General features: G+C 41.4%; 2 protein-coding genes, 1 long non-coding RNA gene and 1 other non-coding gene across 8 annotated transcripts in view; 1 reads left to right on the top strand and 3 right to left on the bottom strand.

The window, feature by feature from the left end:
* kctd17 (potassium channel tetramerization domain containing 17) overlaps positions 1–11,482 on the bottom strand; it is a 24,321-nt gene extending 12,839 nt beyond the window's left edge. The window contains exon 1 of one of the 4 annotated variants that reach the window (XM_081600185.1): positions 10,997–11,482. In XM_081600185.1, the coding sequence (XP_081456311.1) occupies positions 10,997–11,359 (363 nt within the window). In that variant the 5' untranslated portion in view covers positions 11,360–11,482. The remainder of the gene's footprint in view (positions 1–10,996) is intronic. The other 3 variants (XM_081600187.1, XM_081600188.1, XM_081600186.1) reach the window with 3 other exon arrangements.
* LOC145549044 (uncharacterized) overlaps positions 1–19,231 on the top strand; it is a 19,759-nt gene extending 528 nt beyond the window's left edge. Inside the window, exons 2-3 of the long non-coding RNA XR_014084962.1 lie at positions 455–612; positions 18,655–19,231. This is a non-coding gene — a long non-coding RNA (uncharacterized LOC145549044). The remainder of the gene's footprint in view (positions 1–454; positions 613–18,654) is intronic.
* Positions 13,717–23,763, bottom strand: plbd1b (phospholipase B domain containing 1b). 2 transcript variants are annotated; one of them, XM_081600183.1, is made up of 11 exons: positions 23,474–23,763; positions 22,825–23,038; positions 22,241–22,324; positions 21,363–21,504; positions 21,096–21,242; positions 19,981–20,125; positions 18,694–18,894; positions 16,504–16,644; positions 16,244–16,429; positions 15,235–15,341; positions 13,717–14,432 (listed from the first exon to the last, which is right to left on the bottom strand). In XM_081600183.1, the coding sequence occupies exons 1-11, from the start codon at positions 23,562–23,564 to the stop codon at positions 14,256–14,258; spliced, it is 1,635 nt and encodes a 544-aa protein (XP_081456309.1). In that variant the 5' UTR covers positions 23,565–23,763; the 3' UTR covers positions 13,717–14,255. The 2 variants fall into 2 exon arrangements, with proteins under 2 accessions (XP_081456309.1, XP_081456310.1); XM_081600184.1 differs by having other exon boundaries at positions 23,487–23,576.
* Positions 23,712–23,784, bottom strand: trnar-ccu (transfer RNA arginine (anticodon CCU)). The gene has a single exon. It is a non-coding gene; the product is annotated as a tRNA-Arg (tRNA).

Below are 23,784 nucleotides of genomic sequence, written 5' to 3'. Positions count from 1 at the left end.
TCACCTGGATAGACAGGTCACCTGGATAGACAGGTCACCTGGACAGACAGGCCACCTGGATGGATAGACAGGTCACCTGGATAGACAGGTCTGTCACATTTCATTCCTCTTTGTCCTATTCGGCAACCTTAGAGGTTCATATTTTGTTATATTATGAACATGTTTAGGTTTAATAATATGAAAACCACGATTTTTTGTTTGTCAGTATGAAATACAGTTAACACAAAATGTTAAGATTTAAGCCAAATGGAAAGATGTTCTTTTAAAGAAATGGCAGCTTATCAATTAATCACTAGTCAGTATATAATTCAACATTAGCTTAATTCATGAATCAATAACTTGCATCCCTGATGGATGGATGGATGTTTTATTCTGTTTTTCAGTTTTTTCTCAGATTCTGTTTTCTTCTTCTCTCATCTTTTCCTCTGAACATCAGCCTCTATTTTTGTCCCAGCAGCTGGAGGAGAACTTCCTGCTGACATCATTTCCTTCTGGAAATGTACATCTGAACTGGGATCAGCCAGCTGTGCTCCAGGATCCTCGCTGGTTCTGGCGCTGGGTTGCTACTGGTGGTCCGTTCTCCCTGAAAGCCGCCATGTTGAACTGAAGCAGGTTAGCTGAGCTCACACACATCACCAATCCGTCTCCATTCTCTGTTGGGCGCTGCGTCCAAAACTGAACCTGCCGTCAGATTGTGTTACACGGGCGAAAAGTGATGTTCTGATTTTCGCCCTCGCTCTGCGTGATGACAGAGGCTGAAGTGCATTAATATTTTTCTGCTCTATATTTAGAGCTGAAGCAGTGAGAAGTCATTCTCTCTTCATGTGACTGAATCCTTCGGCAGGCAGATAAAAACTTTGGCCTCAAGCTGCTCTTTTATTTAGAGCAACAGGCGCGTTTGCAGCGTGTTGCGTAACCTGGAAGGACGGATGAAAAGACAGGTTTTCTGTTAACCTGGGATTCAAAGCAAACCTTCCAGGGATTCAAAGAGATGATTACTTAATCTTTAAATGCATAAAGTAACAAAAGCATTTTAAGAGCAGTACTGCAAAGTATTTCAGACTATAAAATCAAACCACAGACACACAAAACTAAAACCAGGACTTTGACAAGTACATTTTAATTAATTACATGGATTTACTAGAGTGAGGAGTTCTCTCTGTACTCCTAAAACTAAAGCTGGCAGAAAAGGGCTTTGAATTGAAAAAGTTGCTGATTTTGTTGACGTATGGTTTGATTAAAATGTGATTAATTGATGACAGACCATGCAAACCGTTGAGCTGCAGAAATGGAACCAAGCAGAAGTTTAAGAGCAGAAAAACCTGATTAGTCAGCAGAAAACATGTCGAATGTCGACATCAGAAACGATCAACTGCAGCAGACTGAAAATCACAGCCTGCTTATGAAGCTGAATGTTTTAGATATGTACGTTACTTAGTTGATGTAACAAATCTCTGAGTTAAATGATGAATCAGGACTCCAGCAGTTTGCAAGGCGGGGAAACGGGGAGGAGATAACTGGCCAGAAAGGCTCAGCAGAACAGGCTGCAGAAAACAGCCAGGAAAATACAGAAAACAGTAAAAAGAAATTCAGGAAACCGTCTTAGAAATGTTGGGAGGGAATCAGAGACTCTTAGTGAAACAGGATGAGAGGATTTGACATGAAACCGGGAGGAAGGGTTCAGAAACGCAGCATGTGGGATTGTTTGTGCTGAAATCACTGTGATTAGAGAGAAAAGGGGCCTGACAATACACACACACACACACACACACACACACGCACACACACACACACACACCTCCTAAATAAGCAGAGCTGCAGTGAAGGACGGGCCGGCGCTCCGTCATCAGGACTTGACGATGTGAAAACATCCAGAGAATCTCTCAGAATCAGACAGTTTGTGGTTCTTTTCGGCCCAGTTACCCCCAACTGTTCTGATGGGAGGGGTCAGGGGTCAGAGGTCGCAGTGTGTCTTCAATATAACGAGCCCTGGTCCGGTTCGTCTGGTCTGGGTTCGGTTTGAAAGTGAACGCCAAGCGGACTGGAGACCGCTTTAAAAGCAGGAAGTGGACTACACTGCAGGGCATTCTGGGTAAATAGAACCAAAACAAATGCAAGAATTGGAAGAAGAAATGGTTTGAGTATTTTAACAGGAAAACGATCCAAAGACGTCTTCGGCGCCCAGCAGTCCCTCTGGGCGTCATGGCGGCTGTTCTGGGTTCCCCTCTGTGGTTCCGTCACTTTCTAATCCGTCAGATTCCAGATTTTAGATCCGAGCCGTCCCAACGTTCGCCGTCCCAACGTTCGCCGTCCCAACGTTCGCTGTCCCAACGTTCTTCCAAATGGACCAGATCACCCTGAACTAGGAATGGATAATATGGCTGAAAAATGTATCATGCTGTAAGGGTTTCATATTAGTCAAAACTGATAATTATTGATTCTTTTTTTTTTTTTTATATCTGAAATACTTCCAAACTGGTGCCGGGACATTTTCTGTTTTATTTAGTTTTCCCTACATGTCTTTTATCTTTTAGCAGTTATGTGGCACAGCAGTGAAACCTGAAACTGCGGCTGCTACCCAGCAGGTTGTTGCTAGGCAACCAAAGAATGAGTGAGTTAGTTGATGCTACCAGCTAGCTTAGCTAGCTGCTAAAGTTTTTCCTCTGCCTACATCTCCCAGAATGCCTGTGGTTCTGAATATATCATAATATATCAGCTGTATTATCTATTGATATTGATCACTTGTTATGATATACATTATTGATATATTTGTCCAGCTCTACGCTGAACACGCTGCAGAAATAGTTAATGTCTTTAATAATCGCGGCGCGGTTAAAATCGGGACGTCATGTGATATCGGCCCGAATTTTCCTATCAAAGACGAATCGTTCTGGTTCAGTTAATTACTGGAAACATGAAATCATTCCTGTAAAGTTGCACAAGCAGCATGATGACCAATGTTTGAACTAGACCTTCTGGTTTGGGGAGTTATCAGAAATGTTTATGTTTATATTTCACATTTTTCTAACAATTTTGATTTCTTTCATGTTTATTCAGAAAAGTTTTCCATACTGGTCAACACAAACTGAAAACTAAAACTGTTTGAGGACCAAATGCAGCAACAGAGAAAAAACATTTGTTTAGCAAATGAAGCAAAGAAAAAAAAACATGTTTACATTTTTAATCTGATAACAGAGAATTTACCTGGAAAAGCAGATTATTATCAAAAATACAAACATTTGTTGTAATATGACTGAACAGTCCATTTATTTAATCAACTTTTTAACTTTTAAGTGAAACATTATTTACATTACACACAGATGGACGTTCAGCTGTTTTGATTTTACACTTACAGGTAATAAAAATATATTTAAAATTAGAATATCACATCAGACCATTAAAATGATTTTTAAAAGCATTTGTGGGTTTAATGAAAATATGTTTAATACGGGTTTAAAGGTTGTTACATTAACAGGAATTAATCAGACAAATGAGACTCATCAGGGCGTATTTTAATAAAATGTTTAATATAAAAGGTTTGAATCAGCTGGTTTATGGTGGGTCCATAAATCTGATGCTCATCCAAAAACATTGATGGACGACGAAGCCGCTTTGCTCCAATCTGATGGTCATGTGACTCATATCGGTTTGAATTTTTCTACCAAAGACGAATTAAAAATTATAAATATTTTTGTTGTTGAGCTCACATGACTGTTTATTTCAGTTATTTAGTAGAAAAATAGGTTTTAAATGGGAAATGTTGCTTATTTTGCTGCTTATTTTTCATTAAACTACAGTGAATTAATTAGAGACCCAGTAAAAACTTGGTTTCCATGTGGAGAACAGCAGCTGTGGATCAGATGGCGGTTCTGACCCGTTTGGTTAGGAAAACCTCCCAGCTGCTCGGCTCTGACAGAAAACAGACGGATTTATGGCTCCGTTCATTTAAAACCGACTCGGTGTCACTGTGGTAAAACCAGGAGGCCAGTTTATCATTTTATGCTGCATTTGGCAAGAAAAATTTTGCATAATGAATAAATATCATCTTTCTGACAGCAACAAAAACTTCTAAGCAAACAGCAATGATTTTATTGTTACTTTGATTTTTCTGATCTGCTTAATTATGAGGGTTAAACACGTCATTATTTTTCTTTTAGTTATAATTATCTGTAATTAATCACTGCCAGGTTGAGCAGTAAACGTTTATTATGTGAAACTGGTTTCATGTCCAAAACAGCAGACTGAATATATAAACGGTTGTTCATTATTTTTCTGATATTTCTGAGCGTAGCCTAAGCTAAGCTAAGTTATGCTAAGCTAAGCTAACACGAGAGCGTTCAGCTCGTTGCTTCCAGCGATGCGTTCAAGGTGAAGCAGCACAGTTGGATTTTAGCATCTCAGGTGCATTGAGACAAGTTTTGATATCTGTGGTACTTTTGAGTGTTTTTCTGTCGGTGTGAATTCCAGCACACGTCTGAACCGGCGGTACCGTCGTGTCTGAACCGGCGGTACCGTCGTGTCTGAACACGCGGCGCCGGACAGGAAGCGATGGCGGCTCGTTTCCACCTGCAGGCCGCGTCAGTCTGCGCACAGCTGGGATGATTACAAAACTAAATCAGTTTATAGCAGAATGAAGCTGGACTTTATCCTCAGTAATCAGCAGTTTAGTGAATTTTTGGCGTGTTTCTAATCTGATCAGAGTTAGTAACGGCTATCTTAACCCGTCGTGATGACGCAGGAGGCGTCTCTGTTCGACCAGGTAAATGTGCTTCATTATGACTTTTTATTATTGTGAGATCCTTGCTAACTGGATGTGTATTTCCAATATATTTAGCATTTTGAGGAGATGTGTTGGTTCGTCCATACAGTGGCTAAGCAGCATCAAATCATTAAGATAAATGAGATTAAGACGTTCAAGTTTTTTTTTTTACCTAATTCAGGTAAAATAAAAATTGTTTCATTATGTAAAGAAAATTATTTTATTAAAATAGTCATTATGTACACAACACCACGCCATTAAAGTAAAAAAAAAATTGACACTGTAAATAGTCATTTTATTAAAGTGAATAAAATCACCTAATTAAGGTAAAAATAAAATCACTTAAATGTGAAATAGTTTTGCATTTTAAGCAGTAAAATATTTTTTAATTAAAGGAACCAAATTGGGTTTTTTTATCAGCATTTTCTCTGGTATGTTACTGGCTTAAGCAGCTGCTACACAATGGAAATATTTCTTTCTATTCAGTTAATCATCAGAATAATGAACAGATTATTAAAATAATCTTTTACCCAGCTATAAACTTAAACAGAGTAACAGATTTTCCTGAAGTTTTTAGATGAAGGAAGTCAGAAGAAGAAGAAAAAATAAATCTCCCAGAACCTCCAGACTCGGTTTCAACCACAAACATCGGCCAATCAGAAGCTGGACTTTGAGGCAGCTGGGCGTGGCCTTTTACCCAGCCAATGGGGTGAAGGGAATCTGAAGTCAGCCAATCAGCAACTGAGGCCTTGAAACTGAAGCTAGTTTCTGCTCTGCAGAGGTCAACTAAATCATTATTATGAAGGACAGTTTTGTTTAGAGACTTCATAATTCATTTATTTATTTATGGATATTTAAAATGTCTTCCAGGTCCAGTGTTAAATGTTCGTTAGAATTTAAACTTCATTGCTCTTCGAGAATGTGCTCTTGTGTTATCACCATTATATTACTGGAAAATAATATTAAAACAGTAATATTGTCGTTTGTCGCTGTAACTACTGGGATAGTTTTAGGTCCAGGAACATTTGTTATCGTGTCTGGCCTAGTTAAATCCTTCCTGATACCTGAAGCTAATACTAGCTGTTAGCGCGTCTGCCTGCTGCTGATTGGTCCAGCTCTTATTGTTATTGGCTTTTCTGTATATTAAACATCTATATCGACCCCTTGTCATATGTCCATCAGGAAAAACGTATTTTGCGATATATACTGCTATTGTTTTATCTCTCATGATAAAATGATAAAAACGATGAAATATTAATAAACTGTGAAGTTGGTGGATGACAGATGGTGTTAAAACATGAAAACATTAAAGTGGGAGAAGAAAGGAAATAATGGCTGAAGGTGTTTCTGGTCAACACAGCAGGCGCCTGATGAGGCGTTCAGGAGAAATCTGTGCACTTAGTACTTTTCCAGACTATTTTGGGACAGAAACCTTCAGACTCACAACACAAAGATTTTTAAACGGTTCAATAACAGACTGCAGCCAGGAGAGCAAATATTTAGCATCTTATCGGATGTATTTCAGCAGAACCTCTGAGTATTTCAGATGATGGTCTGGTCTTTAGCTGGCAGCCTGGAAATCGGATCTTCCTGGAGACTGAGGTCATCTTTTCAGGCTTCCTGGTTGCTGAGTGGAAGAAACTGCAGCTAAATTAATTATCTTTGCTAAATGTAGATGCTCTTTTACTTCTAGCTGACTCACGCATCCACAGGCAGCTCTCCGGATCCATCGCTTCGGCCGATCCAAAGTGTTCACGGTTCATTCAGAGGCTAATGCTCAGAATAAAACAGATTTAAGTAAAAGCAGAGCCCATATCAAACTAAACTCGATTTGGGCTCCAGGAGGAAAAGTCTCGTTCTTCAGCTGAGCAGAAACATAAACCAGGGCATCAAACCATCCGTCCTTCTGCCACTGTTAGCAAAACTACACTCGCTTCACAATAAAGACACTAAATCCCTGCAAACGCTGAGCGTTACAGCCTCACGTTTAAGATGACGTGTCTCTGATAGAAGTGGAAAAACTTTGACTAAAAATCTGAAATTCAGTAAAAAAATATGGCAAAATTCCTTGCAAATATTTCTAAAGAATATTTTTAAAGCACCGGAAAATCTGTGATTTCAATCGCAAAAATTATATAAAAATTACAAAATGCTGGTGGAACTGCATAGAATATAATAGAGCTAACCTTTATTCTTCCTTCACACACATTAAAATTATGAAACCAAAGCAAGAAACATGTGACTGCTTTCAAATTTACATCAGAAAACAGATTAAACTTCTGTACAACTAATAAAAGTATCAGTCAGATTCACAGGAATGGGCCTCTAAGATGGATAATCTTCAGATAAATTGATTTAATTAGAGATTAATGATTAATTTTTTTTAAAATTAGATTAAAATGCCTTCCAATCGATTAATAATGTCTGCTTGGACCTTTTTTCAGTGTGGTAGTTTGGCCTCCGTCCAGCAGAGGGCGCTGCTCGTCATCCAGAAGCGGAACCAGCGGATACAGAAACAAAGATGGCGGCCATTGCAGAGCGGGAAAGTCTTTTTGGGATGCAAGATGATTTTTATGCAGCTTAGATTTTAAATATTAACGCTCAACCAACTCAAGTCGGGGCTAAAAGAAATAATGTGAAGAAAAAAAAACACAATTTTGTTTATTCAGTCAGTATTTAAATCAGCTCACACAAAATGCTGTTAAAATCTTTTGATTTTTTATTTTAAATCTAGCATATTAAAAAAACAGACTTAAAACTCAACTTAAGATGAACTCAATCGTTATCTTGCATCCACAGTTTAACGTACAAAATGTGTCTGAATATTTGTGCATGAAATTGAGAATAATAGCCTGGATGTGAACCATATGCTGGGTTTGAGTTTGTTGGTAGCGCTGCAGCTAATGGAAGGTGCATCTGGTGTTTCTGTCACATATTTGTGTTTGTGAGTTTGTGGTTCTGCTGCGTCTTCAGGCTGAGCAGAGGGAGCTGAGGGTGCAGGACACCCGGGATTTTGGTTTCCACTGCAGCTGCACCGAGCCCTGCTGCTGGCTCCTGGTTCAGCTCCGACGTCTGATTTATCAAAACATTGGAGCAGATCCGTGTAGATGTAGATAAGAGGGAGTTTCTTCATCCAGGAATTTTTGAAAAACAAAACATTCCGGTTTTTATTTTCTCTTTTCATTGTTGATTTTCATCATCAGGCTGAAAATGCAGCCAAAAAAACATCAAGTTCTGAAGCTGCTGAAAACTTTAGTTCAAGCAAATTCATTTTAACTTGAATGTGTTTCCTGCAGCCGTTAGAAATGTTGTCAGGATAAAAACTAGGGGTGGGAATATTTCACTGCATCACGATTTGATTTATGGTTTCCGTTCTGATCCGTTGGTCCAGAGCAGAACCACAAATAGACTTTAAAGTGTCTTTTTCTCATTTACTAAGTTTTAAATATGAATCCATGCTTCAATGAAATTAGGCCTGCTGCAGCATTTGTTCAGCAGGCTCTAGCTAGAATATGTTTAAAGATGATCATGAATGAGTTTCAGCCGAAGCGATGAGCAGAACAGAGACCAGGTTCTGTTTCCATCATCATCATCATCATCATCATTCAGCAGCCAGGAGGTCAAGACGAGCTAAACTTCTCTCTGTGGTTCTGATGCAGCAGATCGAACCACTAACCTGCCGGGTTGTAATTCTCCTTAATGATGCACGAGTTTAAGATGTTCATTTGTTTGAGTTTGTTTATAGATCTTCACTAAATGTCACTAATTATCATATTTCCTGCTGCTGCTGCTGCGCTCTGTGACCATCAGGTAGTTCATCTATAACGTCTCCGGCCGTTAACGTCGTTAGACGATCCGACTCTGCGAAGGTTTTCACCGTCGGTAGAGACACGTCGCGCTCTGTGAGCCTCATCCACATCAAAGGCTGCAGCATAAAGGAAACGTGCAGCATTAATGAGATGCTGCAGTCCTTTCAGCGCGTTCGGCTTCCATGTGACTGGCAGACGCATAATAGGTTTCCCTCTCTGTCCCCATAAGATGCCAGCTGCACGGATACCGACTGTGCAGCTCCCTGCAGAAGAGGCGGCACGTGTTCATCCATCTGAGCCCAGCTACTCACACACACACACACACACACACACACTCACACACTCACACAGAGGAGAGAGAAACAGACTGCACACACACAATATTAGCTCACATTCAGCCTACACAACACCAGCCGGGCATTTCTGCAGAAACCGGGTAATCTCTACCAATTCCACCAGTTGGTGCTGCCATGCGTGAAACTGGAGCACAGCCAGTAGCTTCCCATCATCCCAGTCAACCAGAAGGACCAGTAAAGCTGCTGGATGCATGAAAAAAAGACATTTAACACTTAAAACAAGATCCATTTCCATTTGCATGATTTATTTTTGTTCTGTTTTTCTACCAAGAACTGAATGATTAAAGTCTTCAACTTATTTTGGAGGACATTTGTGTTTACAGACGTCAGAAATTATTTTATTTGTTGTTTATTTTGAATATTTAAAATGTCTTCCAGTTCCAGTGTCAAATGTTCATTAGAATTTAAAGTTTGTTGATTTTTCAGAATTTATCCTTGTTACCAATCGTTACTTGAAAATGGTTTCAAAACAACATTATTGCCGTTTATCACAATAACTTTTGGCAAAATCTGTTAATTTGATCTGTAAATGTGAGGAAAACAAGCAGATGGTGAAGGACTTCCAGTCCTGTCCATGGCAGATGGTCGCCAGTTAATGCTGTTCTGATAACCAATCACAACTATTAATCACTCCGTTTTAAATCACTGTGTGGCTGTAACTGCACAGCCCCCAAAACATACAAGCTCTGAAAAAACATTTTATTTGTAATACAGTTCTTTAAGATGTTAGTAGTCGCATCCAGAAGTGTGATTTGTATCGCTAAGCTGCCCACAGCATCAGCATTGATTCATATTTTCAAATGTATTCATATTTATTGATGCTCTCATTGATCAAATACTGGATTTGATCAAAAATAACCTGACAATTCGGACAGTTTGGGGGATTTAAAGTTCTGTCACGTCTTTGTGTGGCTGTTCTGAATAGTGCATGTATTCTGGGATCAAGGTTGTTTCATCCTCATCTCATTTTATGTATCCATTTTTTACTCGTATTTCGGGATCAAAACTGACCAGGCCTGTTACGATAGCAAATGATGCCGGACGATACGTTCTCCCTGAAGTTATTGCGATAAGCGTTATTGTTTTGTGACTATTCTCACATTCTCGAATATCAATACATTTTAAATTCTAATGATTTGACACAGAACATACTTTAAATGTCCAGAATAAATAAAACAACAGACAAGATGAATGATGAAGTCTCTGTAAAGAAAATTGTCCTTCAAAATAAGGGCTAGCTAAGACCAAAACACCAGTTTTTAGTAGAAAGAGAAAAATGATAAATCATGGAACTGAAAATGGAGCTCATTTAAATTTATCATGCAATTTATTTATTGCTTATTGTGAGCAATAAATAATCATACAAATTATTCCAAAGGTAGGTCAAGCTGTCAGTTTCACTTTTAAATATGAAGCATGCCGATGTGAGTGAAGCGTCTGCACAGCCTAGTGTGAGACTGAGCAAAGCTGCTATGCAAAGTAAGGCAATGTCGGCGTTTTTTCCCTGTGATCAGTAGTAAGGTGACCTAGAGTTCAGGTCGCATGCAAAAACAAAGTTTAGTAATACCAGCTGATCAGCTCCACTCTTGAGCCTTCTGTGATGTCATCCACTCAAACAGGCACCGCCAAATTAGCTGGGGGCTTTATTCTTTAACGTCACGTTTTAAAAACTTGATATTTTGTAAAATCCAAACCAGCTGTGTTCCTTCTGCCAGTCTACATCAGTTAGTGAAAAAGAAATGCGGTGCAGGATGGTGTCTTTAAACTTTTAACCTCAAGTCTTCTGTTGGTGCCTTTAAGCTACTGGTTAGCTAGCTGTGCGCTAATAACAGTTTTACTAAGAGAATGAAAACAAATCAACAGCTGATAGATATGTGGTGATAAACAACACTTCAAAGCCAACAAACACTCCACATATTGATAGATGTCAAATGTCCCACAGGACCTGAACACATCACCTCTGGGAGGTCATTGAACTTTCCATGCATTCTCTCTACAAAACTCCTTGTTATTTTGTGTAGCTGTTGTTCCTCCCCGCCTTCCGGGGATCAACATTTCCCGGCCGGACTCACCGTGTCGGAGTGCAGGTCCTGCTGCTGGCACAGCCGGTACAGGAACGAAGTTTGCTCCTTGAGCAAGGTCTGCCGCGTTGTGAGGAACACCGTTCCGCCGACGTTCAGTCGGACCCACTTGCCGTTGTCCCCCCCGTTGGGGTTGATGACCGAGCCGTTGCCGATGCTCTGCGCCGCCGTCCCGCCGGGTTCGGAGGCTGCGGAGGCGGCGGAGGTCGCGCTCTCCCCCGCCGCCGCCTCGGTGTCTTTGTTGTTGTTGTTGTTATTGTTGTTGTTGCTGTTGTGGTGCTGGGTGCCGCTGAGGTGCGTGGACGGTGCGGCGACGTCCGCCGGTTCCCGCACGTCTTCTGCGGTGGTTGCCATTTGTTGGAAACCCAGAGACACACGACGTTCAGGCGGACGAACCCGACTGCTGGCTCCGCTGCGTCTGTCCGCCAACGGTAGCGCAAGCCCCGCCCCCAAGCTGCATTAGCTCAACTATCCGCCGCGTTAAGATTCCCGAAGCAAACATTCTACTTCCGAAAATGCTCTTTCACAATAAGAGCCACATTTCCGGTTTTAGATCGTAACGGTAACGATGTTTTTAACTATGATGACTTTCTGCTTCCAGGCAATGAAAACACGATATTCAAGATTAGACATTTACATTTTAATACGGGAATGCTGATTTCATTGAAAGCAGAGGTGGGTAGAGTTTACAAAAAATGCACTGAAGTAAAAGTAGCAGTACTTTAAAAATTTTACTCAAGTAAAAGTAAATTACACAAGTAAAAAGGTATTTGGTAAAATAATTTTTAAAAAGTCTAACGCTGAGTTACTGATCAACTTATCAGTCATTTAATATTTAAAAATTACATAGAAGGACCAAAATATAAAGTGGAAATTGTGGCATATTAAGGATGAAAATGACAATAACTCATCTAAATAACAGAAAATAACAATCAAGCAAAAAAAAAAAAGTAAAGAGTACAGCGTAGTAAAAATACTCCTAAAAAAAGTTAGTAAATGTAACTGAGTAATAACCTGATAAACATTTATTTTACATCCTATATGGTTACAGTTTTCAGTTTTTACTCTACAATGATAAAATATGCGTGGTAAACATGCGGTTGAAGCAACTTTTTCTACTTCCACCCTGAACATCCACAGCGAAGCTAACAAGCTCGGTCACGTAGCACCTCTGCCATCACGTTGCAAAATCATAGCAAAGGAATTTAGAAACTACAAACTTGACTGAATGTGAAATTGTTTAAAGGGTGACAAAAAGGGTGCGGATGATGTGGTCCTGTTGGCTTCATCAGGTCGTGACCTCAGCTCTCGCTGGAGCGGTTCGCGGCCGGGATGAGGCTCAGTGCCTCCAAATCCGAGGCCATGGTCTTGAGCCGGAAAAGGTCAGAGTGCCTTCTCTGGGTCAGGGGGGTCGTCCTGCCTCAAGTGGAGGAGTTTAAGTATCTGGGGATCTTGTTCACGAATGAGGGAAGAAGGGAGCGGGAGATCGACAGGCGGATTGGGGCAGCGTCTGCCGTGAAGCGGGCGCTGTACCGGTCCGTCGTGGTGAAGAGAGAGCTGAGCCAAAAAGCGAAGCTCTCGATTTACCGGTCGATCTACGTTCCCACCCTCATCTATGGTCATGAGCTTTGGGTCATGACCGAAAGAACGAGATCACGGATACAAGCGGCCGAAATGGGTTTCCTCCTCCGCAGGGTGGCTGGGCTCTCCCTTAGAGAGAGAAGCTCGGTCATCCGGGAGGGACTCAGAGTAGAGCCGCTGCTCCTCCACGTCGAGAGGAGCCAGTTGAGGCTCGGGCATCTGGTCAGGATGCCTCCTGGACGCCTCCCTGGTGAGGAGTTCAGGTCCCACCGGGAGGAGGGGAGACCCAGGACACGCTGGAGGGACGATGTCTCTCTATGGCCTGGGAACGCCTTGGGGTTCCTGGAGGACCTGGAAGAGGCTGGGAGGGAAGTCTGGGCCTCCTGAGGCTGCTGACCCCATGACCCGACCCCGGATAAGCGGAAGAAAATGGATGGATGGATGGATGGATGGATGGATGGTGACAAAAACAAAATTTGGGTCTTGTTGAAAACTTTAAAAAGTTCTCCATTATTAAATTCTTAGACTTCATATTTTCAGGAAGCTTTACAGAGTAAACAACAAATTAAATAAACTGTAAATTGGTTCTTATCAATGCTTTCTTTACGTTTTATGTTGAATTCTGTATTATTCGGCCTAAAACATCTCAGTGCTGCCCCCTTTGGGTTGGATGTTGAAGAATGAAGAATGGATCTGTGACTTTACGTTGTTGGAAAAAATTCTAGAAATGTGTTCCTTCTTCTTGAATTTATTTTATGATTTTGTTATCCTTTAGAATACCTGATTTTGCAGATTCATTTATATTTTCTTCTTTATCATATCATTCATTTTGATCAAGCAGTTACTCTATTCTTGAGTCTCATTTTTACCAGATTCTTTGTACTCTTAATTTATGTTCTGGGTCAGAAACTCAAGAAGATCAGCAGCACAGGAAGGAGGTTTGAGAAAGACAAAACATCTAGAGAGTTAAAAAAAAAAACTGTATTCACCGGATCAAAACCTGTTAAGTCACTCGGTCGCTGTGTTCAGTAGAAATTATTTTCAATGTAGTTGAAACATTTAAAATGGTTTTTATACAGAAGAAAATACACAGAGGTAGAAACTCCTGATGGTTAAAGAATAACAAGGACTACTTTCTTTACCAGTTTAATGAAAATTAACATCTGAACCTAGTTATAGCTAGCTAACAGGCGGCGATGTTAGCTGGCTATAGCCACCTGTTATCTATAGCTAACAGGGGGCGATGTTAGCTGGCTATGTTAGCTGGCTATAGCCACCTGTTATCTATAGCTAACAGGCGGCGATGTTAGCTGGCTATAGCCACCTGTTATCTATAGCTAACAGGCGGCGATGTTAGCTGGCTATAGCCACCTGTTATCTATAGCTAACAGGCCAGCTAACAGGCGGCGATGTTAGCTGGCTTTAGCAGCTAACAGGCGGCGATGTTAGCTGGCTATAGCCACCTGTTATCTATAGCTAACAGGCGGCGATGTTAGCTGGCTATAGCCACCTGTTATCTATAGCTAATAGGCGGCGATGTTAGCTGGCTATAGCCACCTGTTATCTATAGCTAACAGTCCAGCTAACAGGCGGCGATGTTAACTGGCTTTAGCAGCTAGCAGGCGGTGATGTTAGCTATAATATTAGCTGGCCTTCGCTGGCCAGCATCTCAGGGCCGGCGCAGCGTGGGCTTCATGGTGACGAAGGGAAACGTGTAGGTTTCTGGGAGACCCTGATGAGCCGTGAGGTTGAAGGACCTCCAGGAGAACGGCGGGAGTCCCCCCTGGGTGGTGGGCCCGTTTACGGCCTCGGCGGTCAGTTGCAGGGCCATCTGGTAGTCTGTCACCTGGAGAGAAAGTAACTCTCCTCAGTGGAAGTTTCTGGTGCCCAGCTGTGAGGTCATCTTCTACAGAAAGCTTCTTCTAAATCACACAGTCTGCAGACGACCCTGTAACCAGAATCTGTTGTGACGGCTCTGATCCTCTGACTTGATTTACTGTAAACACCCTTAGTCTGCAAATGCTGATTTACTGTGATGCAGCGGCACTTCAGAGAGGGGACCAGGCCTGTTGAAACGCCATCTTTCATCTCATCAGCCACGACTCCCTATGGATGTTTAACACCTGATGGTCCGGTCGACCCGGTTCTACTGGAACCAGAACATCTGCTCCACCTCCAGCTGCTCTGAGTCAAACCAACCTGTTCCCCTCCTGGCCTGTGGGGGCGCTGCACCAAGAACCACTGAAGGAAACGACACAGAAACCTCTGAAGACACTGAGAGCAACTTCCTTCTTCACCAGATGGAAACAAGATGGAGGATTTTAGCGGTTGGAGGATTTCTCTTTAGGCTAAAGACCTGGAGCCATTTCTGCTGCTAGCGCTAGGCTAGCATGTTAGCTTTGGTTGGATTTACCCAGAATGCAATGTGCTGCGGTTGGAGGATTTCTCTTTAGTCTTTGGTAAAATACTACAAGCCATTTCTGCTGCTAGCGCTAGGCTAGCGGTTTGTTTTGGATGTTTTGCATCAAATGTAGCAGTTTTGGCCCCAATAGAACCGAGTCCACTGGACTATCAGTAGGGAAAACAACCTATATGCATTCAAAATTCCTAAAGAAGGTGATCCGGCCATCACTGAAACACGCTCTGACCTTGGTGTCATAGCAACCTCCTGGGCGTGGCCTCCTTGGTCTCAGGTCGTTACGGCAACAGATGGTTTTACATGGATGGCCCTTGGAGTAGGGATCTCTCTTATAGTCTGGAACAGAACCGGATTGGGTTTTAGTTGTCCAGTTTACAGTACTGAATATCTGCATAGTCGCTAAAACAATATGTCTATTTTCAGCAAACAAGTTAGACATGTTGAGAGGAAAATAATGGATTAAAAAAAACATTATTTTAGTGACGACTGAAGCAATTCAGTCTCACCAGCAGCAGGAGTTCATATGGAGGTCAGCAGAACCCAGCTTTTATTTTGAAAATCCACTTCTGTTCATTGCCAAGCTAATTTGCATATTAGCTAAATATTTACCTTTGACCTAAATATTTAGTTTTAGTTTTAAAATAAATATTTAGTTTTGAAAATAAATGCCTAGTAAAATTAAATGTCTAGTTAAATATTTAAATTTCACCTCAATATTTTGTTTGCAAACATGTTACGTATGATAACGTATCCTGTTTTTAGCTAACATGTTCAACATGTTAGCTTTAGCTACATATTTAGTCTAAATATTCAGTTCAACATGTTGGACATGTTGGCTTTAACTAAATATATTGTCAGGAAGCTAAATACTATGTTAGACATGCTAACTAAATATTTAGTCTAGAAATAAAAAATTTAGCTTGTGAATTAAATATTTACAAATGTACAAATAGCATGCTGAAGATATTGGGGAAAAATAAAGTCTATTCTATATGACTCTCTATATCAGGCTAAATAAACCAGTTTTTTGCAGTGTACCCTTAGCCGTCTGAAACTCCTGAGCTCTTCTTCCTTCTCCATCCTGAGGCTCAGTTTGGACCGCAGCGCTTCGCTTTCAGCCCGTCTGGATGCTGACTTGTGATTGGCTCATTCACTCCTTACGTAACACAGTGGGGCTGGTGTACCTAATAAAATGTCCGGTGATTATAGATTATGAATACAGTTTTTGTTAGACCTACTGTTGTATCTCATGATGTATTTGAGGGAGCTGAGGTCGGACACCCTGGCCTGGTCCCTGCGGAGGATTTTGGCTCGGGGGCAAAGGTCGTAGGAGAAGTCTTCTCCGTAGCGCCGCCACATGGCGGCGTACCCACTCTGGGCGTAGACCTCGGCGTGGAACGGGACGTTGTAGGACGGCCAGTAACCTGCCGAACGCGGGAGGCCAGTGAACGACCCCGACCGAGCGAATCGGGAATCAGAGACGGAGGCGGCCGCCCACCTCTGCGTAAAGCCGGAGTCTGGTCGGAGTGGACGACGTTCCCGGGAATCTGCTCCACCACCGTCAGCGCTCCGGCCCGGATGCTGCGCCGCAGCAGAACCCTGCTCAGGTCCAGAACCAGGTACTGGCTGTTGTAGGTTCCTGAAACCCAGAGCGCCGCAGCAAAGGGTTTACAAGGGATCTGAAAAGTGTGGCAGGCTTTTCTATTCAAGATCCTACTAGCTTTTATAAAATTTACAAAAATGTCAAAGAAAATTTTATTATAAGATGGACGCAAAAAATTCCATCCATCCGTCCAGCCATCCATCCATCCATCCATCCATCCATCCATCCATCCATCCATCCGTCCATCCATCCATCCATCCAGCCATCCATCCATCCAGCCATCCATCCATCCGACCATCCATCCATCCGTTTTTCTTCAAACGTTTCATTCCCGTTCGCAGCCTGACATGAATTCAACCAACAGGAGGAAAATGTCTCCCTCTGGTCGAAACCACCTGGCTTTTAAAGGGAATAATTATGGGGTGGAGACAACGTTTACATTTCCAGAAAGAAAAAAAAACACATTTGTACTAAACTATATTCCTATGAAAATATTACACAAAAAACTCACATTCTGCAGATTTTTAATCGCGTACAATCGTTAATTGCACACGATTACAATTAACTCCCAACAACTTCAAAACTAAAACAAAATCAATCTGGGCCCAAAACGTCTCCCGTCCCTTTCAATGGATTCTCCCAGTGAGGCTGATTGAAAACACCTGGTCAGCACTGCTAACGGGCGCGTTTCCATGGCAACACTTGACCAGGTGACCTCAACAAGAAGACAGAATGATTAAAACAAAATATTAAATAAACCACGTTACTTCCTCCAAACAAAAGCAGTACATTTACCAGATAAATTAGAATATAGAAGCATAAAAACCAGCACCTGTTGGGGAGTAAATCCTTCACATCCACCAACAAACGAAAACATTCTGTTCTGGGTCAGGACGGTCCCGAACAGAATCAAATCGGGCCGTGGTTTGACCCCCTGCTGTGGTTCGAGTTCCTCTGACATGAACACATGAACCTGCTGGCCTCTGCGGAAAACACAGCCAACCGACAAACGTTCCTGCAAACAACCATGTCAGGGTAGCAAAACACGGTGGAGGTCTTTTCAGGTGTTATCCATGAACACACTTTAACTTTTCAGATTTAATCGTTTTGTGTTGGTCTGTCACATAAAATCACAATGAAACACGTAGAAACAAAATCAGAATTCAAGGTCCATCAACACTTCAGGGGAAATCTATAAATGTTTAAAAGCACCATCATGTTCAGTGAGGGAAGCGGTGGAGACGGGAAGACTCCTAAACACTCGATCTGTTTCCTCCTGACGGTCCGTTAAACCCGGTTCTACTGGACCCAGAACATCTGCTCCACCTCCAGCTGCTCTGAGTCAAACCAACCTGTTCCCCTCCTGTCCTGTGGGGGCGCTGCACCAAGAACCACTGAAGGAAACGACACAAAAACCTCTGAAGACGCTGAGAGCAACTTCCTTCTTCACCAGATGGAAACAAGATGGAGGATTTTAACGGTTGGAGGATTTCTGCTGCTAGCGCTAGGCTAGCACGTTAGCTTTGGTTGTATTTACCCAGAATGCAATGTGCTGCGGTTGGAGGATTTCTCTTTAGGCTAAAGACCAGGAGCCATTTCTGCGACATTGTAGATAGAAAAAAATTCTAAATATTTAGGAGTTTTCTAGAAAAAACAAGAAAATTTTAAAGTTTATAAAGATGAACATTTTCTGGGAAAAATATTTTTTGAAAAGTCAAAACTTTTCAGGAAAAAAAACAAAGATTTTGAGGTTAATCTCTTTTCTAGAAAAAATATTTAAATTTGAAAGAAAAAAAAAACATTTTCAAGAAAATTTCTGAACTTTTCTCCTGCATAGTTTTGACTCTTCAACGCAGAAATGTTCTTGTTTTTTAAGAAAGTTTATATAACTTCAAATGTGTATAATTTACCTTTATATTAATTGTCCTGTAAAATGGCAAGTGTCATATTCTAACTATAAAGTCTGTTAGCTGAGTCTGATCAAAGCTGCAGCCTCGGCTGGAAACGGTGCAGATTGTGACTTTAAACATCCCGTTTGTTCATCAGGTGAAGCAACAGTTTGTCCGGTTGTGGCTCGGATCCCACCTGAGTTGTATCTGGAGAAGAGCTGCGCCCACTGCTCCCCGCTGCGGGCCAGGCCGTTGGCCAGGCGGACCCTCTGCCAGGCCAGCAGGCGGCGAGGGCTGAGCCGCGAGAACAGCGAGGCGTTGAAGACGCCGATGGACGTCTGCGTCATCAGCAGGCCGCTGCCCAGCAGGTAGAAATCATCCAGAGACGTGAGGAACCCTGCAGGACGAGGAGGACTTAGTCTGACAGCTTACTGCAGCATTTTCAGATAAAACTAGACAAATCAGCAGGTTTCAAAGGTTTACACCGCCACCTGGTGGCGGTTTGTGACATGGGCACTCACCCAGGGTGGCAGTAGAAACGGGACGCACTAGATGACAAAATATCTGCAGCAGCTGTCACATTCTGCAGATTTTTAACTACTTAAGCTTAAAAATACAGATAAATAAATTGATGGCCATTATAGGAACAGAATTTGGGTCATTTTCTTCCACAATGTTTGCTAATATTTGGAAAGTTTAATAAATAAAAGCTGGTTTGGGTTCAGCAAATTCAACTTTTCAGTAAAAATCTCTGGATAAACTTGATTCTGCATGTTTATAAAAAGACTTAAAAATACTTTGTGTTAATTACATTTTATAAAAATTATGTTGGAAATAATTTTACCCTTGTTACATCATTGAATTGCAGTTAGAGTTAGTCAAATTCAGTTAAATTCAGTGAAAGGGCCACAACCGGCCCTCGGACCGCACTTTGGACCCCCTGGTTTAAAACACAGCAAGGTCTACAAACCAAATGAGGGAAAAAACTAAAACTGATCTAAAAGCCTAAAAACAAAGGAATAAAACGAGACGGCAAGACCTTAACGATAATAACAAACAACGCAGAATATGGAAAGACATTACTGACGATAATAAATCCAGACAAGTCAGAAAACAAACGCCATGCAGGTAAAGAAGTGAAGAAAAAGCCACAACATTAAAGCTATTACAACCAATAATCGGAGCAACAAGATGGCGGATCCTGCTGGATCCCAGCGCCGTTTGGTTGCTTCAGTTTAATAAAGCAAAGTGAAAACCTGCTGCGCTCTATAAATAGCTCCTTAAAACCACCTTGGTTCTGATGGAGTGGAGCCCATAAGAGGATTTTTTACTTGACAAATCTTTGGCCTGAACACCTGAGTCTCCTCTGACGGCTCCGTCAGGGAGGGGATGGACTTCACTCACAGCAGGAGGGCCGTTCAGCCAGCTCAGAGTGAAATCTGCAGGTGTTTTTGTTGACGTGTGGACGAGTTAAGCCTGGTACCCGGGTAGCTGCTGAAGGACATCTGGCCGGTGTGGACGCGCGGATCGGAAACCCGGAAGTCCCAGTGTTTGTAGATCCGCATGGTGGCGGCGTAGCTGTACCAGCTGGAGTGGCCCAGCAGCAGGTTCTCATAGCCGGGCAGCACCTGAGCAGGACGTCACCGTGAGCCACACAGAAACAGCCGGTTTATCACCAGGGTCTGACTTTAAAGTTCACTTTTCATGGTTTTGATTTTCTCCTGCTTCTAAAGCAGCCGGCCCAAACTTTTTAGTATTTTTTTATCATAATTGCAAAAACTATTGTTTTGTTTTCCGTTTGACCTGATCAGCCGTAAACTAACCATGATAGAGTCACTGTCCTCTAACCAATCTATAAATTACTGTAGATTTAAAATATAAAAATGTTTTTAACTTCTGCCAGATTAAAATAAACGATAAAACTTAAATGTTTGGGTTGATCACATTATTTGTCTTTTTTCTCATTCTTGCTTCATTTTGAAAAGTTTATTAAAAGGAAAAACCAAAGTCTGCATTTTATCAGAGGTTACTGAATGTTAATGGCTGATTTCACTAATAAATCATATTAAAACAGAAAATTGTCCCCTCTTCCATTTTCCCGTTTTAAGATTTTAAATTGTCTATTTTTTTTAAAAGGCTGCTCCCAAAAATTGTTTTTAAATCTGTATTAACCGGAAATCTAAATTTAATAAGCACATAGAATAAAAATGAATTCTGATCAAGGGCCACCGAAAATCATTTCAAGGGCCGCAAATGGCCCCCGGGCCACACATTGGAGGGCCTTATACTTGTAACTTGTCTCTATATAAATAAAAATTGCTTTGATTTGATTAATAAATGATTTAAACACACAACTGTTAACTTGTCCTTATTATATTTGTTGTACTTGTGTGTCCAAGTGGACTCTAGAGGGCCACATAAAAAGCTGCGGTGGGCCAGATTTGGCCCCCGAGCCTTATGTTTAACACAAGTTCTTTAGAAGGAGGAAATTAAAGAGAGAAGTGCCGACCAACGCTCCGCTGACCCCGTTTTCTCTCTGACCTTTTGCTCATAAAAGCAGCCAGAGCTGCTGAACGGTCCAACACGGCTCGGCCTGACCTTTATGAGGGCCGTGCAGAGGCCCATCCCGGGCCTCCTGAAGGCGGCCGAGCCCGCCGAGGAGTTGGAGCGAGGCGTCAAAGCCGGGACCAGGTCCAGGAGGTCACCCACACCATTCAGGAACTGGAGCGCGAAAAGCGGCAGGGCCTGGGCGAGAGGCACAGATTAATGAAGTGATAGTCTGACAGGCCGCCAGCACGCACACACACACACATACACACACACACACACACACACACACACACACACACACACACACACACACACCTCCCTGTGTCTGCTTTTGGCCCACTCTGCAGCTCCAGCGTGCAGCCCGTCCAGCTGGGCCAGGATCAGTCCCACATGCTTCCACAGGGGGTCGCTGTTCCTCCTCTGAGCCGCCTGCTCTCTGGCCCAGATGTCCTGTTTGCTGCGGATCCAGCAGAAATAAAGGCGCCATATTTATAATTCACTATGAAAGGAGGAGCAAATTAACAACTTCAAAAAGTTGCTGGAAAAAAACAGAAATTTCTGCGTTTGAAAACTCAAACTTTTTTACTTTTCGACTTGAGATTTATCTCAAAATTTCAGATTTTTTCCAGCAAATTAAGCAGGAATTTCTAGGGTTTTTTCTGTAAAATTTCTGAGATTAATTTCTAAATTTTAGGCAGCCCTTTTTTGTGACAAAATTTCAACCATTCAAACTCAGAAATTCCCAATTTTTTCTAGAAAATGTCAGAATTTAATCTCAAATGTCCTTGTTCAACTTTTAAAACTCAGAAATATCCAAGTTTCTTCTAGTAAATTTCTGAGGTTAATTTCAAACATTTCTGAGACTCAAAAGTTTAAAATGTATTTTAAAAAAAAGTTAAATTAACATCGGAAATTTTCTAGGAAAAATTTGGAAGGTTTTCATTTTGAAAAGTCAAATATTTTCCACTTTTCAAAATGTTCAACTTGAGATTAATCTCAAAATTTCTGATTTTTTCAGCACATATTTGACTTTTCAAACTCAGAATTAGTTTTGGCTGAAACTCCTCGTTTTCTTATTTTCTACCTACAGTTCATTCTAATTCATGTGAAGCACTTTGAATTGCCTTGTTGCTAAAAACGTGCTATATGATAGATATGATAAATTATTGCTAAATGATAGAAAGCCATCATACCTGATGAAGAGTTTTAAGGGGATTAAAACTCGCTCATCCTTGACCAGCTGAGGAAACATGTTGGTGAAATGGCTGAACATCTGTCTGCAGGAAAAGGAAGAAAAACATCTGGGTGAAGTTTGTCCTTTCACTCTTTACATACTGAACAATACCAGTTTATCTTTGTTGTTTTATTTGGAATATTTAAAATGTCTTCCAGTTCCAGGGTTAAATCTTCATTAGCGTTTTAAGCTTATTGATCTTTCAGAATGTGTTCTGGTATTACTGTTATATTACTTCAAAATGGTGTCAAAACAACAATATTATCATTTATCGCAATAACTTCTGGGATGATTTATTGTCCAGAAAATTTGTTGTAACAGATCTGGACCCAAATATTACAATTCAAATGCTGAGACGGATGAAAGCTTCAGAATTTAAATAGAAAAAGAGAGAGCTGTGTTATTTAGTCAACATTAGCAATAATGTTGGTAAAACTGGTGTGATGTCAGGAAATAAACATCGTATCGTTTGTATGATGAAACATCAGCTTTTATCTGTATTCCAGCAACATTTTAGTTTTTGTGAGTCAGTTCAGTGCTCACCCAGCAGTCAGGTAGCCCTCCAGGTAACCAGCCAGGTAAAATGTGATTTCATCGTCCTGCGGCGCTCCTCCAAAGCCAGCCTGGATCTCCAAGACGCCCCATCCAGAGAGCAGCAGAGAGTCGTTGAAGAATCCGCAGGCGCCCCCGTCCCGCGCCATCACCCCCTCCTGCAGGGTCACGCTCTTCTGGGCAGCATCCCAGTTCACCGTGGCCTCTGAGGTTTACCATTGTACCAGGATGGACAGGGTTACAGGGTTGAGGTTAGATAACACATTATGTAATATAATGTCATGGCACCATTTTAAAGAAAGATATAGCTTTTATTTGTTTTTTTAATAGATATAAATATACACTTTTAATACTTTTGAAAGCTGGATTTGACGTGGGCACATTGCAATAAAAAGCTAATTCTGATTTCACAGATTTCTAATTACGTTATTTTTATGACTAAATAACAACTGATGCAAAATAATATTTCTAGTGATTACTAATCTTCTCTAAACACATTTTTTAAAGTTAATGTCAAAACTATATGGAAATAGGGAAAAACCTACCTGTTAATTCATATCCAAAAATATTAAATAACTAACATATTAGTTATTTAATCAGTTCAGTTACTTATACAACCAAACATAAGTGCGTTACTCACGGTAAATTTGCACCTTGCTAATTTGTCCATCCAGCGATGCAGCCACAGAGCTCAGCAGGACGCACAAACAGATGCTCGGTTTTCTCATCATATATCAGGTTCTGAACGGAGAGTAACACCCAAAATTAGTGTGACAGCGGTCAAGAATTCATGGTGATAGTCGGCAGAAAAATTCTTCCCAAATTGTTTGTTAAATGACTAAAAACAAAATATTGAACTAAGGTTAAAAGGATGCAGCCACCCCAGATGGGACTCGAACCCACAATCCCTGGCTTAGGAGGCCAGTGCCTTATCCATTAGGCCACTGGGGC

The sequence above is a fragment of the Poecilia reticulata genome, chromosome 19 (assembly GCF_904066995.2).
Source record: "Poecilia reticulata chromosome 19, P_reticulata-male-v2, whole genome shotgun sequence".
Taxonomy (NCBI): domain Eukaryota; kingdom Metazoa; phylum Chordata; class Actinopteri; order Cyprinodontiformes; family Poeciliidae; genus Poecilia; species Poecilia reticulata.
The sequence above is the reverse complement of the archived record's forward strand: the minus strand, read 5'-3'. Positions and strand labels throughout refer to the sequence as shown.